General features: G+C 39.7%; 1 protein-coding gene across 4 annotated transcripts; it reads right to left on the bottom strand.

The window, feature by feature from the left end:
- Positions 1 to 1084: 1084 nt before the first annotated feature.
- Positions 1085 to 21106, bottom strand: VBP1 (VHL binding protein 1). 4 transcript variants are annotated; one of them, XM_060087635.1, is made up of 6 exons: positions 20973 to 21086; positions 17377 to 17501; positions 7417 to 7483; positions 6299 to 6397; positions 3873 to 4011; positions 1085 to 1880 (listed from the first exon to the last, which is right to left on the bottom strand). In XM_060087635.1, the coding sequence occupies exons 1-6, from the start codon at positions 21063 to 21065 to the stop codon at positions 1810 to 1812; spliced, it is 594 nt and encodes a 197-aa protein (XP_059943618.1). In that variant the 5' UTR covers positions 21066 to 21086; the 3' UTR covers positions 1085 to 1809. The 4 variants fall into 4 exon arrangements, with proteins under 4 accessions (XP_059943618.1, XP_059943615.1, XP_059943616.1 ...); XM_060087632.1 differs by lacking the exon at positions 1085 to 1880 and adding an exon at positions 3397 to 3611 and having other exon boundaries at positions 20973 to 21073; XM_060087633.1 differs by lacking the exon at positions 1085 to 1880 and adding an exon at positions 3433 to 3611 and having other exon boundaries at positions 21056 to 21106.
- Between the last annotated feature and the right edge of the window lie 1435 nt (positions 21107 to 22541).

Consider the following 22541-nt stretch of genomic DNA (forward strand, 5'->3'; position numbering starts at 1 on the left):
GTAAATAAACTTTACCAATATGTGAAAGGACCCATGTTAATTTTAGAAAGTATAACATAAAAAAAGGTACTGTGCCAGTTTTAACTTCACTGTTTTAATATCATGAAATACAAGTACAAAACATTGTACAAGTATACTCTTTACTACATGGAGATGGAATAATACATTTGTGTTTTTACCAGAATCTGTATCACCCAGTACCAGCCACTGTATCAATGGCTTTCCATAGGGATCTTCTAACACTCTTACAAAGTTTTATCATGAATTAGAAAGCTCACAACTCCTGTAAACCATCACAGATCTATAGTTATCTTAATATTCCTGTTCAGCTGCTTTGGGGAACTGTTAAGAAGTACAAAGTCGCCTCAGGCAAGGGTTTTCAGTGCGTAATTTTGTTATTTCATGTTGGCCAAGATCTCCTGTATGTTAGCATTGCAAAGGCTCTAGGCTCTGTGCACTTATATCGGGTTAGAAAGTGTTGTCTCAATAGCCCTCTTACTGTTTAGGAATGCAAATTACCACTTCCTGAAAAATACAGAATATCATAATAGTTATTGGCTAAGCAGTAATTCATGAAACTCCATTTACACAGGACAAATAACAACAACAGAGGACCATAAAGCCCCACGTGTGCTAAAGAAAAACAATTTTTCAAATATTCAAACTGTTTTTCCTACCTCTAAACTGGTTTTAACCATATCACAAGTGACAGTAACACCAGCCAATAAAGAAAAAGTGTGCTAAACTGTCCAAAAAATCAGCTTATAGCTATAGCATATCTCACAGTTTTCAGCCATTTCATCTAAGACTTTTCTTATAACAAACAAACAAACAAACAAAATGAGGAAAGCAGCATTTACTTTGTTGGAGATGCAAAAAATAAAAATAAAAATACTGCAAATTTCATAAAATATTTGAAACTAATTTTGTTTTTATAAATAAATAAAGTGGTGTTTCTTTTTTTAAGTTTTTTTTTTATTAGTTTCTGCTTTATAACAAAGTGAATCAGTCATACATATACATCTGTTCCCACATCCCTTCCCTCTTGTGTCTCCCTCCCTCCCACCCTCCCTATCCCACCCCTCCAGGCGGTCACCAAGCACGGAGCTGATCTCCCTGTGCTATGCGGCTGCTTCCCACTATCTATCTACTTTACGTTTGGTACTGTATATATGTCCATGCCTCTCTCTCGCTTTGTCACAGCTTACCTTTCCCCCTCCCCATATCCTCAAGTCCATTCTCAAGTAGGTCTGTGTCTTTATTCCTGTTTTACCCCTAGGTTCTTCATGACATTTTTTTTTCTTAAATTCCATATATATGTGTTAGCATACGGTATTTGTTTTTCTCTTTCTGACTTACTTCACTCTGTATGACACACTCTAGGTCTATCCACCTCATTACAAATAGCTCAGTTTCGTTTCTTTTTATGGCTGAGTAATATTCCATTGTATATATGTGCCACATCTTCTTTATCCATTCATCCGATGATGGACACTTAGGTTGTTTCCATCTCTGGGCTATTGTGAATAGAGCTGCGATGAACATTTTGGTACATGTCTCTTTTTGAATTATGGTTTTCTCAGGGTATATGCCCAGTAGTGGGATTGCTGGGTCATATGGTAGTTCTATTTTTAGTTTTTTAAGGAAGCTCCATACTGTTCTCCATAGTGGCTGTACCTTTCTTTTAAGTTTTAATCATCATTCTTGCTGTTAAAAATTATTTAAAGTTATGTCAACTTTTAAGGATAAACTTTGGAGTATTTAAAATAACATGTTTGGAAAATTGAACCACATTTTTAATTGCCAGCATTATGCTTTGTTCTTGGTAGGATCATCTTTGTTTCTTCTTTTTACATCCCAATTATAAACCCTGGCCATATCTGCAAGAATTGTCAAAGAAAATGCAAATGCAATTCTAAAGATAACATTCAATGACTAAGTATTCATTCACACACTGAATCAAAGACAGAAATCACACACAAAAAATACTAGTGACTACAGCAAGGTGTAGTATCATCTGCCGAAAAAGGGAACAAAACTAGACCAAAATCAAGTCAAGACCTCAAATCAATAATTGTCTAGCATATCTAGTCAACTATGGTATTATATTTAACAAATATGTGCTTGACACTGTCAACAGTTTTACAGAGCCCCTCATCCATGATATTTCAAAGGTAGTTCAAAACATACACTGACATGTAATGTTTAAATTATTACAATTATCAATCACTTTATCTCTTACCCTCTGTTTGGCTAACAGGACACTCACCCAATTTATTAAGCATCTATATCTTTTCCTTTCCACAAACACCACCCTGCGTAGGCCTCCACATATCAGTTACTTGTTTCATGGATCATGCCTTTGGTGGTATATCCAAAACGCCACCATTGTACTAAAGGTCATCTAGGTTTTCTCCAATGTTATCTTCTGGGAATGTTATAGTTTTGGGCTTTTTTTTGTCTGAATGAAGTCTCCACATTACCAGTCACGTGCCAACTGCTGCTCTAGGCCTCAAACAGGCCTGCCTTCCCTCACCAACCACTCAACACCTGTCATGTGCTACGTGCTGTGGAGGAGAGAGAGAAAGTGGAGCTCCTACACTTGAAGAGCTCCCAGTCTGGCATGAAAAATAAATAAAGCACTACGTGCAAAGTGCACCGGGAGCACAGAGGAACAACAAAACACCCTGAGAGGACTGGAAAATGTCCAGAAATGTTCTGCTGCTTGAGCCGACATATGAAAGATAAAACAGAGGAACCCAGGTAAACAGGGGGAAATGAGTCTAGATAGGAGGAACCAAGTGTGGACAAAGGACACAGCACATTTGGGGACTGAGAAAAACCGATCAGTGTTATTTGGAACTTGGGTGCACTGGGAGAGGGCCAAGGCAGGAAGCAGTCAGTGGCAGGAGGTAAGACTGGCAGGAAGCACCTCACAGGGTGCCCATGTGCATCCTTACATGTAACAAAGAACACTGAAGCATTATAACCAGAGGAATAAAAAGAAGTGTGACTCAGTGAATTCATGGTGGAGACAGTGTAAAGGACAGATGTGAGGAAACCAAACTAGAAAACTACTGAGTCTAGCTTCTAGAAGGCCAAAATGAGAGTAACAGCAATGGACAGAGAGATTTACAAGGGAAAGCTGACAAGAATCTGGTGATTAGTCGGCTTCTGGTGATGAAAGAGAGAGGAGCGAAGGTCAACTCCCACGTTTCTGTGCTGGGTGACTGTGCAGGGCTGAGCAGCTAGGTCAACATGCGAGCCCTCCCCCTCGAGCAGAATACCTGCCGCTGCCTGTTCTCTCTGCCTTAAATACAGTCTCAGTCCTATCTTCTCAAAGCCTGCTCTGAACTAACTCCAGCCCACACCTACCTTTCCCTAACTTTAAACTGCCTTGGTGTTGAGTACATGAAGTGAACTTACTTATATTTTGCTGTGAGACGATCATTCAGCAGGTTCACATGTGCAGCTGTAACAGAGCAAGACTTCGCCACTCTTCTTGTTTTGCACTGATCCTCTCACCAGCCCGTGCCGCATACAGCTTAGCACAGTTGCAGGAACACAGGAGACCCTTAATAAATACACTACTTGACTAGCTATGAAGATGTCTTGGGAAAATATTTGAAAGAAAAATACTCATTTGCTAAATCGACTTTGCTGTTTCCACACTTTCACACTTCAAATTCAGATTAGTCTATCTATAAAGTTATTAAATATTAGTTCCAAGTATGTCATTTACTACTCTCATAAAATCTGCAACTTAACATCAGTCTAAGAATAAGGGCATTCTTTTCATTAAAGCAATGCATGTAAGAACGTTGAAAGTATCTTTCTCCTTTCCCCCCTTGCCTTTTTTTAGGTAAGGATACTGACTTCTGTGGTAGTAAATTGATCTCGAAGAAAGTCCAGGTCTTCCTCAAGAGAATCAAGATTCTTTGTGGCAGTCGATAAATTCTTTTCCAACAACGCCTGAGCTTCATCAATATCATATTCAAGCATTACATTCGCCTGAGAGAGAAAAGCATGACAACGTCTGAACATTTACCCAGTGCATTACAGATTAGAACAGGGGGTGGCAAACTACAGCCCTTGGGCCAAATCTGGCCGGCTGTCTTTTGTCCTAAGTTTTATTGAAACCCAGCCATTCTTTATTCACTTAGATTTGCATGCTACAGTGGCAAAGCTAAGTACTACTTGTGACAGAGACCGTGTGGTCTGCAAAACCAAAAAGATTTACTCTCTGGCCCTTAACAGAATATTTACTGACCCCTGGGTTAGAGAATATATTCACATACATTTTATCATTTACTCATCATAACAACCCTGGTGAGGCAAGTTACCTTCTCTACAGTTAAGAAAACAGAGGCTCCGAGAGGTCAGGTTACCTACGCTTTCCGGGATACTACATAAATGGAAGAATTACCATAAGAACCAGTCTCTTTAGTTACCGAATCCTATCTTTCTACTAGCTCTATTGTGACACTAAACAGTATTACATTCAGATCAACTGAAATAGTTGTTTCTGAGCTTAAGATACCAAAAGTTTTCAAAAACATACATATTATCTACATTTGATCCATTGAGAGAAACAGCTGGCTTTTACTGCCCCCTTCCTACCTCCAGGGTAAATGCTGACACAGGGGGAACCATACTCCTAGCACCTGACTTAACACCGGGCATTTCCTGAACCACTTTCCTTATCTGGCAAATGGAATTTAAAAATTACTCAAAGGATTGTTGGAAGAATTAAATGAGACAACATGAAAGTGCTTAGCACAAAGTAGGTGCTACATTCTTATTGACTGAATATGCAAATCCATGATAATTAGAAAACTGCATAAAAATTCAGATAGGACTAAAAATATTCAGTGCAGAGTAAATGCCTCTCTAAACCCAGACCCGCAATCTCATTTCTCAATGACTGATGCTTCTTATTACTTTTTCTTTTCCAGAAAGTTTCTACATTTTGCTTACTTTTAACAAGAGAAAATCGAATACATTTAAAAACACTTCATTCATGTCAAAAAACATCAATCATTCATTCAGGAAGTACCCTGTGCCAAGTATATCTCCTTAGTTGATTCACCCCTCAAATACTGCCTGATCAGCCTCTCTATTTGACGGTCTAATAGTCACCTCAAGACTGACATGCCCAAAACACAACTGCAAGTCACCCTGCAAACCTGTTAGTCCTTTGCCTGTGATATGAGTTACAAATATTTTTCCTGTTGATTGTCTTTTGACTTTGCTCATGGTTTCTGAGTTTTGAGGCCTGAAAAACCAATCCTTATTTCAGGGCTCCAAATAAGTTATCTGTGACTTGGCATACAATTTTGATGGTGTCAGTATTTCATTACACATTTCAAATGTGATCCACTTGGAATTCACCCTCGTGTAAGGTGGGCTCCAGCCGTAATTCTCTCGAGAGAGAGCTCCCTGTTGTCCCAGTCTAGTTTATGAAATCATCTTATCCCCACTTGCTGATTAAATGTGTGCCAAGGGAAAGAGAAACAAAGGACAACAACCCTTAGGATTTGGGCTACTGGGTGGATAGCTGGTCCATTTACAGAACTAAAACTAAACAAGTACAGGGATTATGCTTGTAGAAATAAATGTACAAACTCTGAAAAGATTACAGTTAACAGAAATCAGGAGAAGGAACTAAGGGACAGAGAAGTGAGTTTCCATGTACGAATCCGCCTATCTTTCATGGCACGAGACTGCCTCTCAGGGATGACTCTACAGGATAGCAAGCGGAAATCCTCCCAGTTGGGAGAGCTGAGAGCAGTCGTGACTGGCTGCTTTGTATGGGAACTTGCCTGAGGTAACAAGACCTATGGATAGCTAGCTGGACAGTCAGGAATGGCTTGGCTGGTCGATCATGCGACTGAGAGGAGTAAAATAGGAAAAAATCACAGAGAAGGTCTCTGAAATCATCACAATTGGAATATATGATTTTAAAAAATGGGTTCTAACCTCAAGGTTTTTGTAATAATCCTTGCCCCTCAAATTTAGAGAGATCTTTCTAGAACTAACAAAATCTGATGATGAAGAAACATCTATCTAAGGTTCAACAGCACCTTTTGTTACATTTAAGAGATTAAAGCATTAGTTGGAGGGGAAGCAGGGTTTGGTCCGTTTTGTTTTGATAGGGGGAGACTCGAGCACGTTTCTGCAGCAATCTTCCTCACACTCCCAATCGCCCTGAATGCCACCCCTTCATTCCTTCCACAGCTTCAACAATAATGTTTTACAAATGTCAGCCAAGGAAGCTGTGGCTATTACATTTACTTACCCCCAACCACAGACACACTTTATCGGTAGGAGGAACTGAAGCTTTGCAATACAGGTTATCTGCCAGTAAGAACCTGGTCTCCAGGGAATTGGTGGACTCCTTCAAAAAAATGACAGTACCGCAAACAGTCCATTTTCACACCAAGGTTATAAGGAAGAGATCACAGAGCTGAACCTAAGCCATTTAAAACAGACCTATCACACAGACTAAGTAGAGTGGTAAAGAAACGAATGCTGGAGCCAGACGGATGGGCAGGGAGGCTTGTGCGTTCTGGCTCAGCTACTTACTATAGCTCTAAAGGCTGTGGCAAGCAGAGTTCTCACACACTCACACCCCCCCACACACACACACCCCAGTCTCACACCCCTCCCCCGACACACAGACACCCAGTGCCTGGCACAGAGTAAGCACTAGACAAGCACTATCTATTATTACTTCATCAGTGCTTCATGCTCAACAACCAGTTTTCTGAAGCCTCTTATTAGGTTCATGACATAAAAAACATACTAGAAATGTAGTTATTCTACCAGTCAAGTAATAAATCATATATACATACACATACACATAATATTTTAAATACAATATACTTATGACATTTAATCTTTACAGCCTGCTCATGTAACAAATATTGGATGAGGACTCGGAAGATTCTCAAATCCAGTTCTGCCAGTAACTAGCTATGTAACAGTGGTCAAGTGTAACCTCTTTGCAAATGTTGCCTCAGCTGTGAAATGAGAACCTGAAACGTCATTTCTAAAATTCTTTCCAGCTCTGTAAGTACTGGACTCACTCCTTATTCTTAGAGAGAACAATAACAATAACAACAACAAAAACTATTAGATGCTGCTACCTCAAAATGACATCTTCTTTTTGTACTTAAAATAATTTCAAATTGCATTTAAGTTCTGCAAATACTACATATAAGTAAAATACCCCCAAGAAGTGTGGGTCCTAGAATTAAACCTGACTTTTGGTGGAAAGCCACATGTCTCACTGTCTGTGACGTCAGTACACGTGCTCAGGACTGGTTCAAATACCAGTGACCAAGGAGTCAAGGAACACATGTCTCTGCTGAAGTATCCTGGTTTGCTCATGTTTACAAAGAGAAATGCACTTACTTTTTTCTTCTGCATGTACTTTAGAATTTCTAAAGTCTGCTTAATTTCAGGAATCTGACCTTTTAGCCTGTGAATAAGAAAACAGGTTAACTTAGTATTTGGCACCAGGACACAGTCTTACTAGCTTTGCATTTTCTACTGATATGTTTTGAGGACAATTTATAAATACGAAATATTTAAGATATTTCAGACATAAATATTTATTAAAATATTTAGATATAATAGCAAATATTTACGGAATGACTACTGTGCACAGAGTCCTATTCTATACGTCAAACCCCCCATTATTAGTTAACATTTCTAGAGAAAATCATATTCCACAGAGGTTGATTCAGAGGTTCTACATTTAATTAGAATTGCACTTTAAATACTCATTTTTAAAATAACATGCATTCAAAGATTATATTCTAAATTGAAAACCACCAACTCCCTCAGTCATAGGCAGCTCAGCGCCAGCAAGTGCAGGGACAGCTTCTCAGGGCCTGCGCTTCCCACACTGTAAAAGCACTTGAATGCCTAACACACCACAGTAAAATATAGTACAACTATGCGATTCTTTTAAGCTTTGGGTAATTTTTCTTTAACTTTTATGTTGAAAAATACTTTCTTTTCAAGTTAGGTAACAACTGTTCTTAAAATTATAAGTGGATCACTGTTTGAACACAAGAAAAAATTTAAGAAAACGATGGACATGATGAGACTGATCAGACTCAACAGGTAAGTTATATTATAGCTACTAGAAAAACAACTAGCCTGGAACAACTGGACATCCACACATAAAATAATGAATCTAGACACAGACGCTACACATTTCACAAAACTTAAGTTCACATGAATCACATACCTAAAGGTACAATGCAAAACTATAAAGCTCCTAGAAGATAACACAGAAGAAAACCTAAATGACCTTGGGTATGGTGATGATTTTTTAGATACAACACCAAAGGCACAATCCATGAAAGAAATAATTGACATCTGGACTTTATTAAAATTAACAACTTCCACTCTGCACAAGACCCTGTCAAGAGAAAAAGACAAGCCACAGACTGTGGGAAAATATTTGCAAAAGACACATTTGATAAAGGACTGGTATCCAAAATACCCAAGGAATTCTCAAAACTCAACAATAAGAAAATGAACAATTGGATTAAAAAAATGGACCAAAGCCTTTAACAGATACCCTACCAAAGATATACACATGGTAAATAAGCATATGGAAAGATGCTCCACATCATATGTCATCAGAGGATTGCAAATTAAAACAACAAGATACCACTACACACCTATTACAATGGCCAAAATCCAGAATACTGACAAGTCTGGATGTTGGTGAGGATGTGGAGCAACAGCCACTTTGGAAGACAGTATGTCAGGTTCTTACAAAATAAAAATACTCTTACCATATGGTACAGCAATCACGCTCCTTGGTATTTACTCAAAGGAGCTGAAAACTTAGGTCCACACAAAAACTGCACACAAATGCTTATGGAAGCTTTATTCATAATTGCCAAAACTTGGAAGCAACCAAGTTGACCTTGGTAGGCAAATGGAGAAATAAACTGTGGTCCATCCAGACAATGGAATAGTATTCACTGCTAACAAGAAATGATCTATCAAGCCACGAAAAGCCATGGAGGAACCTTGAATGCATATGACTAAGTGAAGGACGCCAACCTGAAAAGGCTGCAGACTGTATGATTCCAGCTATAAGACACTCTGGAAAAGACAAAACTATGGAGACAGTAAAAGGATCAGTGGTTGCCAGGGGGTTAGGAGGAGGAGGGAGGGATGAACATGCTGAGCACAGAGCATTCTTAGGGCAGTGAAACTACTCTGTATGATGCTATAATGGTGGATACATGACATCATGCATGTGTCCAAACCCATAGAATGTACAACACAAGGGTGAACACTAATGTAAACTATGGACTTTAGTTAATAATAACATATCAGTCTTGGCTCATCAATTGTAACAAATGTTCCACTCCAGTGAAGGGTGTTGATAATGGGGAGGCTATGTGTGTGTTGGGGGGCAGGGGTTATACAGGAAATCTCTGTATCTTCTGCTCAAGTTTGCTATGAAACTAAAACTGGCTTAAAAAATAAAGCGTATTAAAAATAATTTTTAAAAACTACTAGCAACTAATTCCCAAATGAAATCAATCTCACTGACAAGAAAATAAGAGATAAAAATATGCTGAAAACACTCAAAGTCAAACTTAGAGAAGAAAGAATGAAACATTTTTAGCTCCTTTTTTTGGATTAAAGTTGCCCAAGGCTTTAAAGTGTTTTGCATGGAAAAATGTGCAAAACAGTTCTGGGAGTCCTGTCAAATCACAATGTAATCTGTAAGAAAACAGACTAAGGATACAAAAACAAAGCTGTGGTTCTTTCAGAATACATTTAACAAAATATTATTAGAGATCAGCATGTAAACAAAATTTAAATATGATAATGAAAATGTACTTCCTGAATTATATAAAGGAAGTCACATCATGTGTGAAGAAGGTTAGCATGGCAAACTTTATTACAGCGTGTGCTACTGACCCAGCAAATATGTCAGATAAGCCTGCTGCTTAAAAAATAATATCACTATCTGGTAGTACAGCCCAGTGAAGAATTGAGAAACACACCCTTAGCACTGATTTTTTTTTAAAGCATAGTTTGAAGGCTAATGTTCTGTGAACTCTTTACAATTCAATATGGATGTCATAGATCTCTCAATTTTGCTTATTTTTGTATATGTTGATATAAGTAAATGCTAGAAAGATCTACATGCAATCATTTATAAAATACCTGATACACATATAACATTAGTATGTTCAGATCAAGTTTTTTGGTCATGTATATGATTGACTGACAGATTGATTTATGGCTGAGTTGGGTCTTCATTGCTGCGCACGGGCTTTCTCTAGTTGCGGCGAGCAGGGGCTACTCTTCGTTGCAGTGCACGGGCTTCTCATTGTGGTGGCTTCTCTTGTTGTGGAGCACGGGCTCTAGGCACGCAGGCTCTGTAGCTGTGGCTCATGGGCTGTAGAGCGCAGGCCACTGTGCAAGTCTGAGCAATACACCCTCCCCACCCTGCTCTGTCCCAAAAGATAGCAGCTCTCCTGAACTGTGTGTTTACAGTCCCTTTTTTACTTTTTCAAATAGTTTCATCACATTTATGTGTATCCCTGAACAATATATTATTTGCTAGTTTCTTAGGTTAATACAAATGGTCTCATGTTGTATGCATTTTTCTGGGGTTTTGCTTTATAACTCAATTAAGTTCCTAAGATTTGTTCATTCATTTTCACTGCTGTGTAATACCCATTTAAAAATATAACACAACTTGTTTATCCACTTCCTATCAACAGACTCTTGGATCAGTTCTAGATCTTTGTTATTCTATGAACAACGGAAAACTCTAGGTCCTGGGAGTGGGTAGGGAAGTGAGAGGGAAGACAGCAGCTTAGAAGGGAAGTGGATCAAGTCTTCAAAGGGGGAATTTAGGGCTAAAGGGTAACTTTTTAGGTGTTTTTCCTCCCTCTAAATTGCTGTGGGTGAATCACATTACCTACCCCATCACTGCTACAGGGCAGAAAAACAGAATTGGCCAAAGGCAGGGAGAAGGTCAGGCTGAGGAGCTGAGAATACAGGTACTGGCCCCCAGCAGTTCCCCTTGCCCACTCCCCCTCCCAGGGGAGATGCCAGTGAAAACAGCCAAAGACAAAGGAACGGAAAGAATATCCCAGAGGCTGAGGCACCTGGTAGGGGAGAAACAGCATTTGTCCAATGGCTGTGCTGCAGAGTGTAAACCCTGCCCACCATGGGGGACTTGAATTACTCCTGTTTCCATACACATTAATGGCCAAAGGAACTGATAACCCTGAGGGAACATGAGCTGATGGGGAAAAAAATGGTAATCTGATAAACTCAACTACAAAATAAAATAAAAACAATAAATTCGACAACCTGTACCAGATGAAACAAAATCAAATTCTACAAGATTATACAGTGAGTATTTAAAAATACTTCAAAGAGAAAAGACAGGATATTGGTAATATGAAGAATAAACAAGTAGCTATAAGAAGAACCAACCAAAAATACTAGGTATAAAAAGTGTAATGGTTGAAATAAGGAACTCACAGACATCCATTTAATTGCCAAAAGAGAAATTACCAAAATAGCAGAAGACAGGAAATAATAAAGAGACAGGGAAGGCAGAATTAGAAGAGTCAACATCCATATTAACAGGAATCCCAGAAGGAGAGAAGGAAAAAAATTAACAGATGACAGAAAAAATGATAATCACAAAATTTCCAGTTAGAGAAAGATAAAGCACATATAATTCATGTGTTAAAGAGTTCACCACAAGAGAATGAAATACTAAATAACTTTTTATATACCTATCAATAATTACTTTATGTATTTTTTTAAATAGATCTTTATTGGAGTATAATTGCTTCACAATACTGTGTCAGTTTCTGCTGTATAACAAAGTGAATCAGCCATATGCATACACATGTCCCCATATCCCCTCCCTCTTGAGCCTTGCTCCCACCCTCCCTATCCCACCCCTCTAGGTCATGGCCAAGCACCAAGCCGATCTCCCTGTGCTATGCTACTGCTTCCTAAACAGCTGAAGGTAAAAGTTAAATGACAGGCTGCAACAAAAGATTTACAACACCTGTAAAGAAAAGGTTAGTATCCAAACTACACAGCCGTCTGCTGCAAAACAACTCAGTCAAGCACAGAAACAGTTTTTGTTGCACAGCTGGTATCACAGAGGTGAGGGAACTTTCAGAAAAAATAAAAGGGAATAAAAATGGAAAAGGCTTTGAGTTGAGCAGTGAGGACTAGAGAAAAGCAGGCATCTCAAGGCAGGTGACAATACCAACTATAGACCTGAGCCTGGGCCCCTGACGCTCAGCTCAACGGGGGAGCTCACATATTAAGTGCAAGAACTTGGAACAAGGCTCAAGCAGTCCAAGGCTGATGAAGACCCACAGCTCCTGCAAAAGCAAAATCCTCTATAGATAAAAGCAATCCACACAGGTATCCATGGTTACAGGAAGCTGACATATAGTTAGTTAAGGAAGAATTTAAGAAAGATATCCTCACAGGGCTTCCCTGGTGGCGCAGTGGTTGAGAGTCTGCCTGCTGATGCAGGGGACGCGGGTTCGTGCCCAGGTCCTGGAAGATCCCACATGCCGCAGAGCAGCTAGGCCTGTGAGCCATGGCCGCTGAGCCTGCGTGTCCGGAGCCTGTGCTCCGCAACAGGAGAGGCCACAACAGTGAGAGGCCCGCGTACCACACACACACAAAAAATCATCACAAAGACAAATTATAGTCAGATAAAACAAAAGAGATGACAATCTTGAAAGTATCCAAAAAGAAAAATTAGTTTATCTAAAAAGATTTAAAATAATAACCATATGTTGTTTACACGGAATACCCTTAAATATAAATAAGAAATAAGTTGAAAGAAAAGGGATTGGAAAAAATACACGAGGAAAATGTTAGCCACCACTCCTGGGTATATATCTGGAAAAAACTGTAATTCAGAAAGATACATGCACCCCACTGTTCACTGTAGCACTATTTACAATAGCCAAGACATGGAAGCAACCTAAATGTCCATCGACAGATGAATCGATAAAGAAGATGTGTTACGTGTATACAATGGAATATTACTCAGCCATAAAAAAGAACGAAATAATGCCATTTGCAGCAACATGGATGGACCCAGAGATTGTCATACTGAGCAAAGTAACTCAGACAGAAAGACAAATATCATATGATATTGCTTGTATGTGGAATCTAAAAAAAATGGTACAAATGAACTTATTTAGAAAACAGAAATACGAGTCACAGATGTAGAAAACAAACTTATGGTTACCAGAGGGGGAAGGGGGGAGGGATAAATTGGGAGCTTGGGATTGACATACACACTACTATACATAAAATAGATAACTAATAAGAATCTACTGTATAGCACAGGGAACTCTACTCAATACTCTGTAATGACCTATATGGGAAAAGAATCTAAAAAAGAATGGATATATGTATGTGTATAACTGACTCACTTTACTGTACACCTGAAACTAACACATTGTAAATCAACTGCACTCTAATAGAAATTTTTTTTAAATGTTAGCCGAAAGAAAGCCGGAGTAGCTCTAAGTGTCCAACAAAACTGACTAAAACAATAAGCATTATTTTACATAGGGTTAAATTCACCAAGAAGACTTCGTAATTCTCAAATTGCATGCACCTAATAGAATAGACTAAAAAGCTTTAAAAAAAAGGATAGAAATTGTTTCAGGTTAAGCTGGCAGCAGACTAGCACTTGCCCCTCTAACTGTTCACGTAGCAGAGAGCTGTTGAGGTGATAGGAGCTACAGGGCTATTCCTGCAAGGGAACAAAGTGACAGGTGAGCTGATTTCCTGCAGCCACTTTTTACCAAAGAATACATGAAGGGACATTTCTCTTTATAGAAATATGCCAGCTTATTAATAAATAAAAATAAATAACTGAATTAGAACATCATCATTTTGCAACTCATAATTAATGGATCTAGGAATTCAGTATCATTCTAAGAAACAACTAGATACTATCTGCCTCTTAATGGAGAAACAATACACAAACCTATGAAGCAGTGTTGCCAAAAAGAAAAGAAAAGAAAAGAAAAAAAACAAAAAGAAAAACCTGACTATGAACAAGACTGCACATACAACTATCAACTTATAATAAACAGAAAGGGCAAAGAAACATGCTTGAAAATCCCACAATTGCTTTGAAATTTAGCAACATACTTCTGAATAACCCATAGATTATGAATCTAAATGTGAAAGATAAAACAATAAAGCTTTGAGAATAAAACATTAAGAGAATATCTTCATGAACTTGGGATATTTCTTAAATAGGACACAAAAAGCACTAACCATTAAGGAAAAATTCTTAAATCAAACTACATTAAAAATAAAGGGTGATGACTCAAACAGTATATCCACAGTGCTTCCATTTAAAAAAAGAAATTGGAAGCCTACCATATACCACACATAAAAATAAACTTCCGATGGATTAAGAAGTTAGATATGAAAATGAAAAAATTTAAGACTTTTAGAAGAACACTTAGGAGTATGTCTTTTTGAACATGGAATACAAAATAGGATTTCTTAAACAATACACAAAAAGCACTAACTATTAAGAGAACTTCTGACTTAAAACATTTACATTAAGAACTACTCATCAAAATAAATCATAAGGGGGAAAAAAGACAAATTACAAAAGCAAGAAAAATTTCTCACATATAACCTAAAAGGACTAGTATCCAATATATAAAGAATTCCTACAAATAAAAAAAGACAACCAACCCATTATTAAATGAATAAAACTCTTCAAAGAAGTTTTCCACATTTGCTGTCTCCATCATTCTCCTTTGAATCACTGGGCCAACACTGTTCCCATCCAGAACACCAATGACTTCCACTTTGCTAAGTCCAAGTCCATTCTCAGTCCTTATCCCACTTGGGTGAGCTATCTGCAGCATTTGACACAGGTGATCATTCCCTCCTCCATGATACACTTCATTAGCTAGGCTTCCAGAACCCCATGATCTCCCAGTTTTCCTGACCTCACTTAAAGCTTCTTTTCAGTCTTTTTTGCTGGTGTTCCCTCTTCTCCCTAACTTCTTACTGTTGCAATGTCCAGATCTTTGATCTTCTCTTCATTTGCATGCACTCTCTTGGTGATGGACCTCATTCAGTCCCCTGGCTTTAAATGACTCCCAAATTTTTATCTCCAGCCCAGATCGCTCCCAAAATTCACATTCATATATTTAACTGTCTACCTAACACCTCCACCTGGATGTCCAAAAGGCATCTCAAATGTGTCCAGAATTGAACTCCTCCTGATCTTCCCCCAAACCTGCTCTACCCACAGTCTTCTCAGATGTTGGTAACTCTCCCTTCCAGTTGCTCAGACCTGGGAGCCATCCCACATGCCTCCACAGTACCAGAGTTACCAAGGTAACTTTGACACATGGATTCCCTCTGATTCCCCAAGGCTTGGTCCTGAGGTCCATTTTCTTCTCTATCTGTAACCTCCGTGCAAATGACCTCAAAGCCAATGGCTTTATGCTTCTTTTTCAAATAAAAATCAACCTTTATTATAAAAGCAGTAAATGTACATTGCAGAAAATTAAGAATACAGGTAATCAAAATAAGAAAAATGCCATTTCCCACCACCCAAAGATTACCACTGTTAATATAACATTAGTGTCAATTCTTCCAGGTATTTCTGTGCACACACACATTTTTTCCCCAAATAAGAAAAGATAATGTTCATAGTGTTTTCTATCCTTTCTCCTATTAACACCCCTCAGCTGTCCATGTTGATGACTTCTCATATCCTCTAACACCTAGCCCTATTCAGATTTCCTCAGTTGTCACCAAAATCAAATGAGAAAATATATCTAAAAACAAACTCTTGGTTTGTTTTTTTTCTTTTTTTTTTTGGTCGCGCCACGTGGCTTGTGGGATCTTAGTTCCCTGACCAGGGAATGAACCTGCACCCTCGGCAGTGAAAGCACGGAGTCCTAACCACTGGACCACCAGGGAATTCTCATCTAAAAACAAACTTTTGTATTTTTGCGTAAGTGGTACCCTCACGCCGACTACCCGTCTTCACTGGAGCCTGCTTCCAAACTCATAACCAGGCTTCAAAATTCTACATAGCCATCTGCTTCTCTTGAAAGTTTCCCCTGAATCCCTCTGTCCCCCTTCAGTTCTCCCATTCCCCTATGCTAACTCATTACTGTGCACCATAACACCTTGACGGCTATACTCTGTGTACTTATTTAAATATCTATCATGCCCCTAGACCATAACCCTGTTGAAAGCATCTATACTGGACCTTATTTCACCCAAAACAGTATCTGGCACCTATTAGGAATTCCATAAACATTCAACTGACAGAAGAATGCTGTCACATGTGTATAGCAGGTATCTGTAGATATTTATTACTGTGAATTGATTTCTTAAGCTACTATGAACATACAGGGGAATAAAGGATCGAGAGCAAGAATACTTCTGCCCTATCACTTATGAAGTCTTGGCAAAGTCACAACTTCTGTGGGTTTCTCATCTCATCGGCAAAATGAAAAGAATGAACTAGACATTTAAGATGTTACGATCCTAGAAGCTTTGGCATAAGGACTTCAATATTCATTCTATTACGTTTTCAAAAGCATCTTTAGACTGACAATACCAAAGTGCTGGTGAGAATGAAGAACAACTGGAACTCCCAATACATTGCTGGTGGCAGTGTAATATGCTAAAGCCACCTAGGAGGACTTTTGGCAGTTTCTCATAAAATTAAACATACACTTACCATACAAGTCAGCAATTCTACCCCTTGGATAATTACCCAGGAGAAATGAAAACATATGTCCACCCAAAGACTTAAACCCAAATGGGGAAACAAACCAAATGTCCATCGACAAGCAAATACATAAAATAGACAAAAAATTTGGTACATCCACATACAGTGGAAAATGACTCAGCACTAAAAAAACTAATTTACTGATACACACAACACCATGGATGACTCTCAAAAAGCATTATACTAAGTGTAATAAGCCTGACGTAAAACAGTAGTTACTATATGCTTCCATTTATATGAAGTTCAAGAACAGACAAAACTAATTTATGGTGAAAATAATCAGAACAGTGGTTGTCTCTGGGAGTGTGCAGGGCTGGGCGGAAAGGGACAGGAGGAAACTTCCTGAGGTAACAGAAATGTTCCATATATTGATCTGGGAAATGGTTACAGAAGTGGATACATTTATCAAAACTCATCAAACTGAACATTCAACGCATAGACATTTTATCTGTATGCAAATTATGCCTCGATCTTTTAAAAGTTTAAGCTATACAATATTAATTTTAAAAACTTAGAAATTTTGCACTTACCTCCTTTTCTTTTGAGCAAGGTTGAGCTCCATAAACTTATACTTCTGGTACTGTTCATCCAGCTTCTTCAGTACTGTATCTGCAGTCTCATTCCCAGGCTGTTTCATGAAGGAATCTACATCTTCCTTTAATATCAAAAAGAATACATTACAAATTTTAGAATTCATACCTCTGATTTTTGACTGCTTTAGCTTTATTTTTAAACATAAAAAGAACTTGTGTTTCTTTTTCTCCAAAGGCTTGTTTTTAACTAAAAAAGTATTTATAAAAAGTTAGAGACCATTTCAGACAGTGCACATACATTATGTAGCTAATTTATTATTCTTCCACCTTCCTTTTTATTTATATATAGGGAAAGAAAGATGACCTTGTCTGCTTTATACATCCGCCATGCAGCACTAGCAATAAATATGAAAATTACCAACAGTCAAACACATTGCCTAGTCATGTGCCCTAGCCACAAAATGATTCAACAGGCTGTGTGCCAAAATTATAGATTTTATTACTGAAATTTTTAACTCAACAAGTTCTGCCACAGATATCACGCTAAATATCATCATTAGGTTCCCAAGACAAGTCACAACTGCTTCCTTGAGTATCAAGTGGTTGAAATAAAGTAACCCTAAAAGGCAAACTGAACAATCTTTTATAACAGGAATAAATAAGCAAAAGAAAAGCAATAAAACTGAACATTCTTTTATAACAGGAATAAATAAGCAAAAGAAAAGCAATAAAACTGAACTGCATTTTTTTAATGTATACTGCACATGCTGGTCCTTGAAGAAAAGCTAGTTAATTAGGTAAGGATCAGGAACTAAGTGAAACTATATGGAAACTTTAAGGAGATTCTATAACAGCCTTCTAGTAGTTTAAAGAACTTTAGTCCTTCATTGAAGCTAAGTTAAATTCAATTATCTCACAGTTTCTGGGATCTCTACATCATTATTCTTATCCATGCTTACTACCTATAAGGGAGTATTTTAGCAGAAACAAGGCAAGAAGAAAAAAGAAGAGAAACACGGCAAGGGGGTGAACTATGAAGCCATCAAGCTAGAGACTGTAAAAGAAATTGAAAAGATGAGGCTGAGGCAATGGCTGAGTTCTGCATGGAGATGAAATGCATGCAGTTAAAATGCAGATAAATGCATTCTGGAGATAAAATGGAGATAGCATCTTCCTAGAAGGCTCACTGTAGGAAGAGAAATGTCAAAGTTTTTAGCACATGTTATTAGAAGCTTAGACTCTAGCAAGGAGAATTAACTACAGCAGCATAGGTTTGTGGTTAAGAGACAGGGGCTGCCTGGTTTGAATGCTGGCTTCATCACATACTAGATGACCTTGGAAGTTATTTAACCTTTCTCTTTGGCTCAATTTCCTCATCTGTAAAAAGAAAAAAAGTACCTTTTCCTCACAGGGGATTAAATGAGTAAAATACTTAGAAGAGTACACAACAGCTAATAAGTGTTCAACATTAGATATGTATAAGTGAACAAAACTACAGGGAGGTCATATCTGAACTAGATGTTGAGAGATGGAGAGGTCAACAAATGGACAAGGGGGGAAAGGGACAATTAAAGCAGAGAAAGAAAACAAATAACTGCATCAGCGGGAATGGGGAAAAGGCAAGGTGTGACTTTTAAACACTGTCAACACAGAAACTAATATATATTAAGCATCTACTTGCAATACTGAAAGCACAGTCTCTGTTTCTCAGGGCAACTCTAACTACTGTTACTCCTATTTCAGTTAAAGAAACGGAGGCTCAGATTGTAAAGTAATATGCTCAAGATTAAGCAGCAACTGGGAAGTAGAGGCATGATTCAAACCTTGTTCTATTTAGAAACCACTGTTCTTTCTATAATACCATGTTATTCCAATTAGTTTAGGAACATACAAATATTTATGTAAATTTGGATTATTTATTTATCATATTGATAGAAATTTTAAGGTCTAGAAAAAATAACTTGTGACATTTTAGGGAAAATGCATTTTAAGGTAACAGTTTATAAAGCCCTTTGATAAAGTTTATCCTCCTGAATTAGATTTCTGAAGACATCTCTTGCTGAGCACCATGGGTGTGGTATTTTAAGGCACTATGGAAATTCAATCAACACTTAGTTATGAGCTTATACAGTGTGTCAGGTACTGTGCTAGCGTCAGGAGAAATGACAGGGAGCAAGATAATGACCTAACCTCCCTCCCAGTAGCAGAGCATGGCATAGAAGTAGAGCTCTGCAGCCCCACAGATTGCCCAAGTTCAAAGCCTGGGTAACTCACTTACACCCTGTGTGACTTGGAGCAAGTTACTCAAGGGCTCTGTGCCTCTGTTTCAACATGTACAAAATGAGAATAACAGTATCTGCCTCTTAGAGTTTTGTAAAAGCATTAGGAAAGTGCCCGGTATTCAACAAATTTTCTCTCTTGTTGACAGCTACCTGGGAGATGAGTGGAAAGAAATAGATGGCATGGCTCAGGGAGAAAAAACAAAATAACTGAAGAAAATAGTACAAAACCGAATCAGCAAATGCAAATATGCACAGAATGTATATAAAAGTGGTGTAAATAAAAGAATAAATAAAAGAAATGGGTCTTTTGAAGGCTGGAAGATACCAAAAACAAAAAGGTAGAGACAAGGCAATATAGGTACAAACCTATATTGAGAAATTGAGAAATTTGAGAAATTTCCATTAAGATTTTATAGTAGTTCAGGCAGAACTGAGTGGAGAAAGATGGGCGATACTGGCCTGGAAGGCCACTCAGGTTTTCTCTCATTATTCAAATAATATTCAAATACTATTTCGAGAACAGCCTTACGGGGGGGACAGGATTTAAAGCACTACTTGTTTCCCTCTGTTTGGCCTTGGGTTGGTCTCCCTGTTCTGTGAAGCCTCCAGCAATGCATTCCCTGCTTCCTCTCTCAACTGCACACGATTTATTCTCTAAGTTGTTAAGACCATTTAGCTAAAAGCAAATGTGGTTACACAGGGGCTTCACTTAGACACCTTCTGGTGACCACCCGTGGCCGACTGGCTAAAGCCTTAGGGGCCCAGCGGGCCACACAAGGCCTTCAAGGTCTCCCCAGTCCGACGTTGCCCTCCGCCTTCTTCCGAGGCAACTGGCCACCGCAGCCCTTCAACATACTAGGTGCCATTTCCTATGTTCACACCTGAGCTCCTCTGCCTGCTCACTGTACTCCGTCATCATCTATGCATCGGTCTCCCCGGCGTCTAGGCTGACTCTCAAGCTGCTCACCGCCTCCGTTTTTCCGGGAAGTAGGGTCGAAATCCCGCGTCGGGGCTGGGCTGGGGGGGGGAGGCGGTCCCTCAGAGCGGCCCCGCTCCCCCTCTGGCTACTGAGTCCTTCACCCCACGCCCCCCCCCCAATCTTCCGGGGCCTTCTCGGACCGCGCGCCCCCCGGCGGGTCCTGACACAGCTCAGTCGGTCCTGGCACGGAGGGGGAGAGCGGACGGAGCGCTCTCTCCGCCGTCCTTTAGCTCAATTCCTTCCCCCAACAACCAAGGCCGGGCTGGGGGCCAAGAAGGAAGGGGTAGCCCACAGTGTAGCGTCAAGATACCGAGCACCAGCGTGTCTCTTACCACGAAAACGGCCTCAGGAATCCCCAGGTGGAGCCGCCGCCCATTCCCTCCAGCCACTTCTCTCAAACCACAACCCTCCTTACCGGTCGCCATCTTGGGGAAGCGAGCGCGCGCTAACGGCCTGTCGAGCTGCCTGTAGCCGGGGGCCTGTGATTGGCTCCCTCACAACGGCAGGCCCGCCCTTCGCTTGTGAGTCTGCACATTCATTGGCTCACGGGAAGTAGCCGCCCCTTACCCGTCAGACGAGTCGCCCAACCTGTGGGTTCTAATTGGTTGCACGCAGGTGAGTGACAAGCGTGGAAGGACTGCCGAGGCGAAGGTGGCTCTGCAGGGAGGGCCAATACCTAGTCCTGGGAAAAGGGATTCCGGTGGTTTTGTGGGTGGGCTGGCTGGAGGACCCTGACAATCGGGGACCAAGCCGGAACGGACCCCACTACCTCCCCAGAACACGCGGCACTCTCCAGAATAGCCTTCGAAGCGACCCGATCCCTTCTCGGATTCAAGCAAATCCGGGATCTAGACGCCACCACAGGGCCTGGGTCTCGGTGTCTTTCTGGGCCCACCATATTCACGAGCTTCCTGGCCCTTGAAGGGGACTTGTCTTGTGCCTGCTTCCGGGTGGACCCAGTGACTTCATCCTAATAAACACTCCGCCCATTTTGTCACAATTTACCAAAAGCCACCTATGATCAGACTCTCACCACCCCAGCTCAAACGTTTTCAAAACTTCACAGTGTACATAGAAAATCCTAAGAACTCTTCTGATGCTTCTAGGCCCAACGCATTCCCCAAGATCATCCACCACTACAACCCTTTGAAAGCAAGTAATTATTCTTCGATCTGTTTTCTGACATCTAACCACCGTGTTTGTTCCTGCGTTTGCCTGCACTATAGTGCTTCACAGTACACTGGTGCTTCATCCACTCACACAAAGCCTACCATGAGACAGGCCCTGTCTGAATAAAGGATAAATGTCAGTTTCCTTACTTAGTGGGGACACATATATAATAATAGTGATTAACATTTAATAAAAACGAACTATGTGCAAATCACTGAGTCATGTTCTTTAAACCCCACAGCTCAGTGTCCCTAATATCACCCCTAGTTTGCAGACAAGTAAAGGGACTTAAAATGAACGATTGGTAAGATAATAGAATCAATATTATAACCGTGACATACGGGCTAGGAAAGAAGCACAGGTGAAGACACTACGTAAGTCATATTTTAAAATGAGAATTACAACGCATACCAACAAGGCTGTTGTAAAGATTAAATGAGATTATGTATGTAGAATACCTAATAAGTACTTACCACACAGTAGGGCTAAAGCAATGAGGAAACTAGGCGAGGCTGAAGAAGTGTGAAGAGGGAGTGGATGAAACTGCAAAAGTGGGGGAGAGGGGTGGGGCAAAAGGACTGGGGAGCTGGAGGGTCTGGAAAACTTGGGAGATGACAGGGCCTGAGGAATGAGGGAGGTGGGGCCGGAGGTTGGGTAATGAGGAGGGGCTGAAGGAATGAGGAAGGTGGGTGGGACAGAGGACTGAGCTAGAGGACGGGTGCCGGGAGAGG

Source organism: Mesoplodon densirostris, chromosome X (assembly GCF_025265405.1).
Source record: "Mesoplodon densirostris isolate mMesDen1 chromosome X, mMesDen1 primary haplotype, whole genome shotgun sequence".
In the NCBI taxonomy this organism is placed as follows: Eukaryota; Metazoa; Chordata; class Mammalia; order Artiodactyla; family Ziphiidae; genus Mesoplodon; species Mesoplodon densirostris.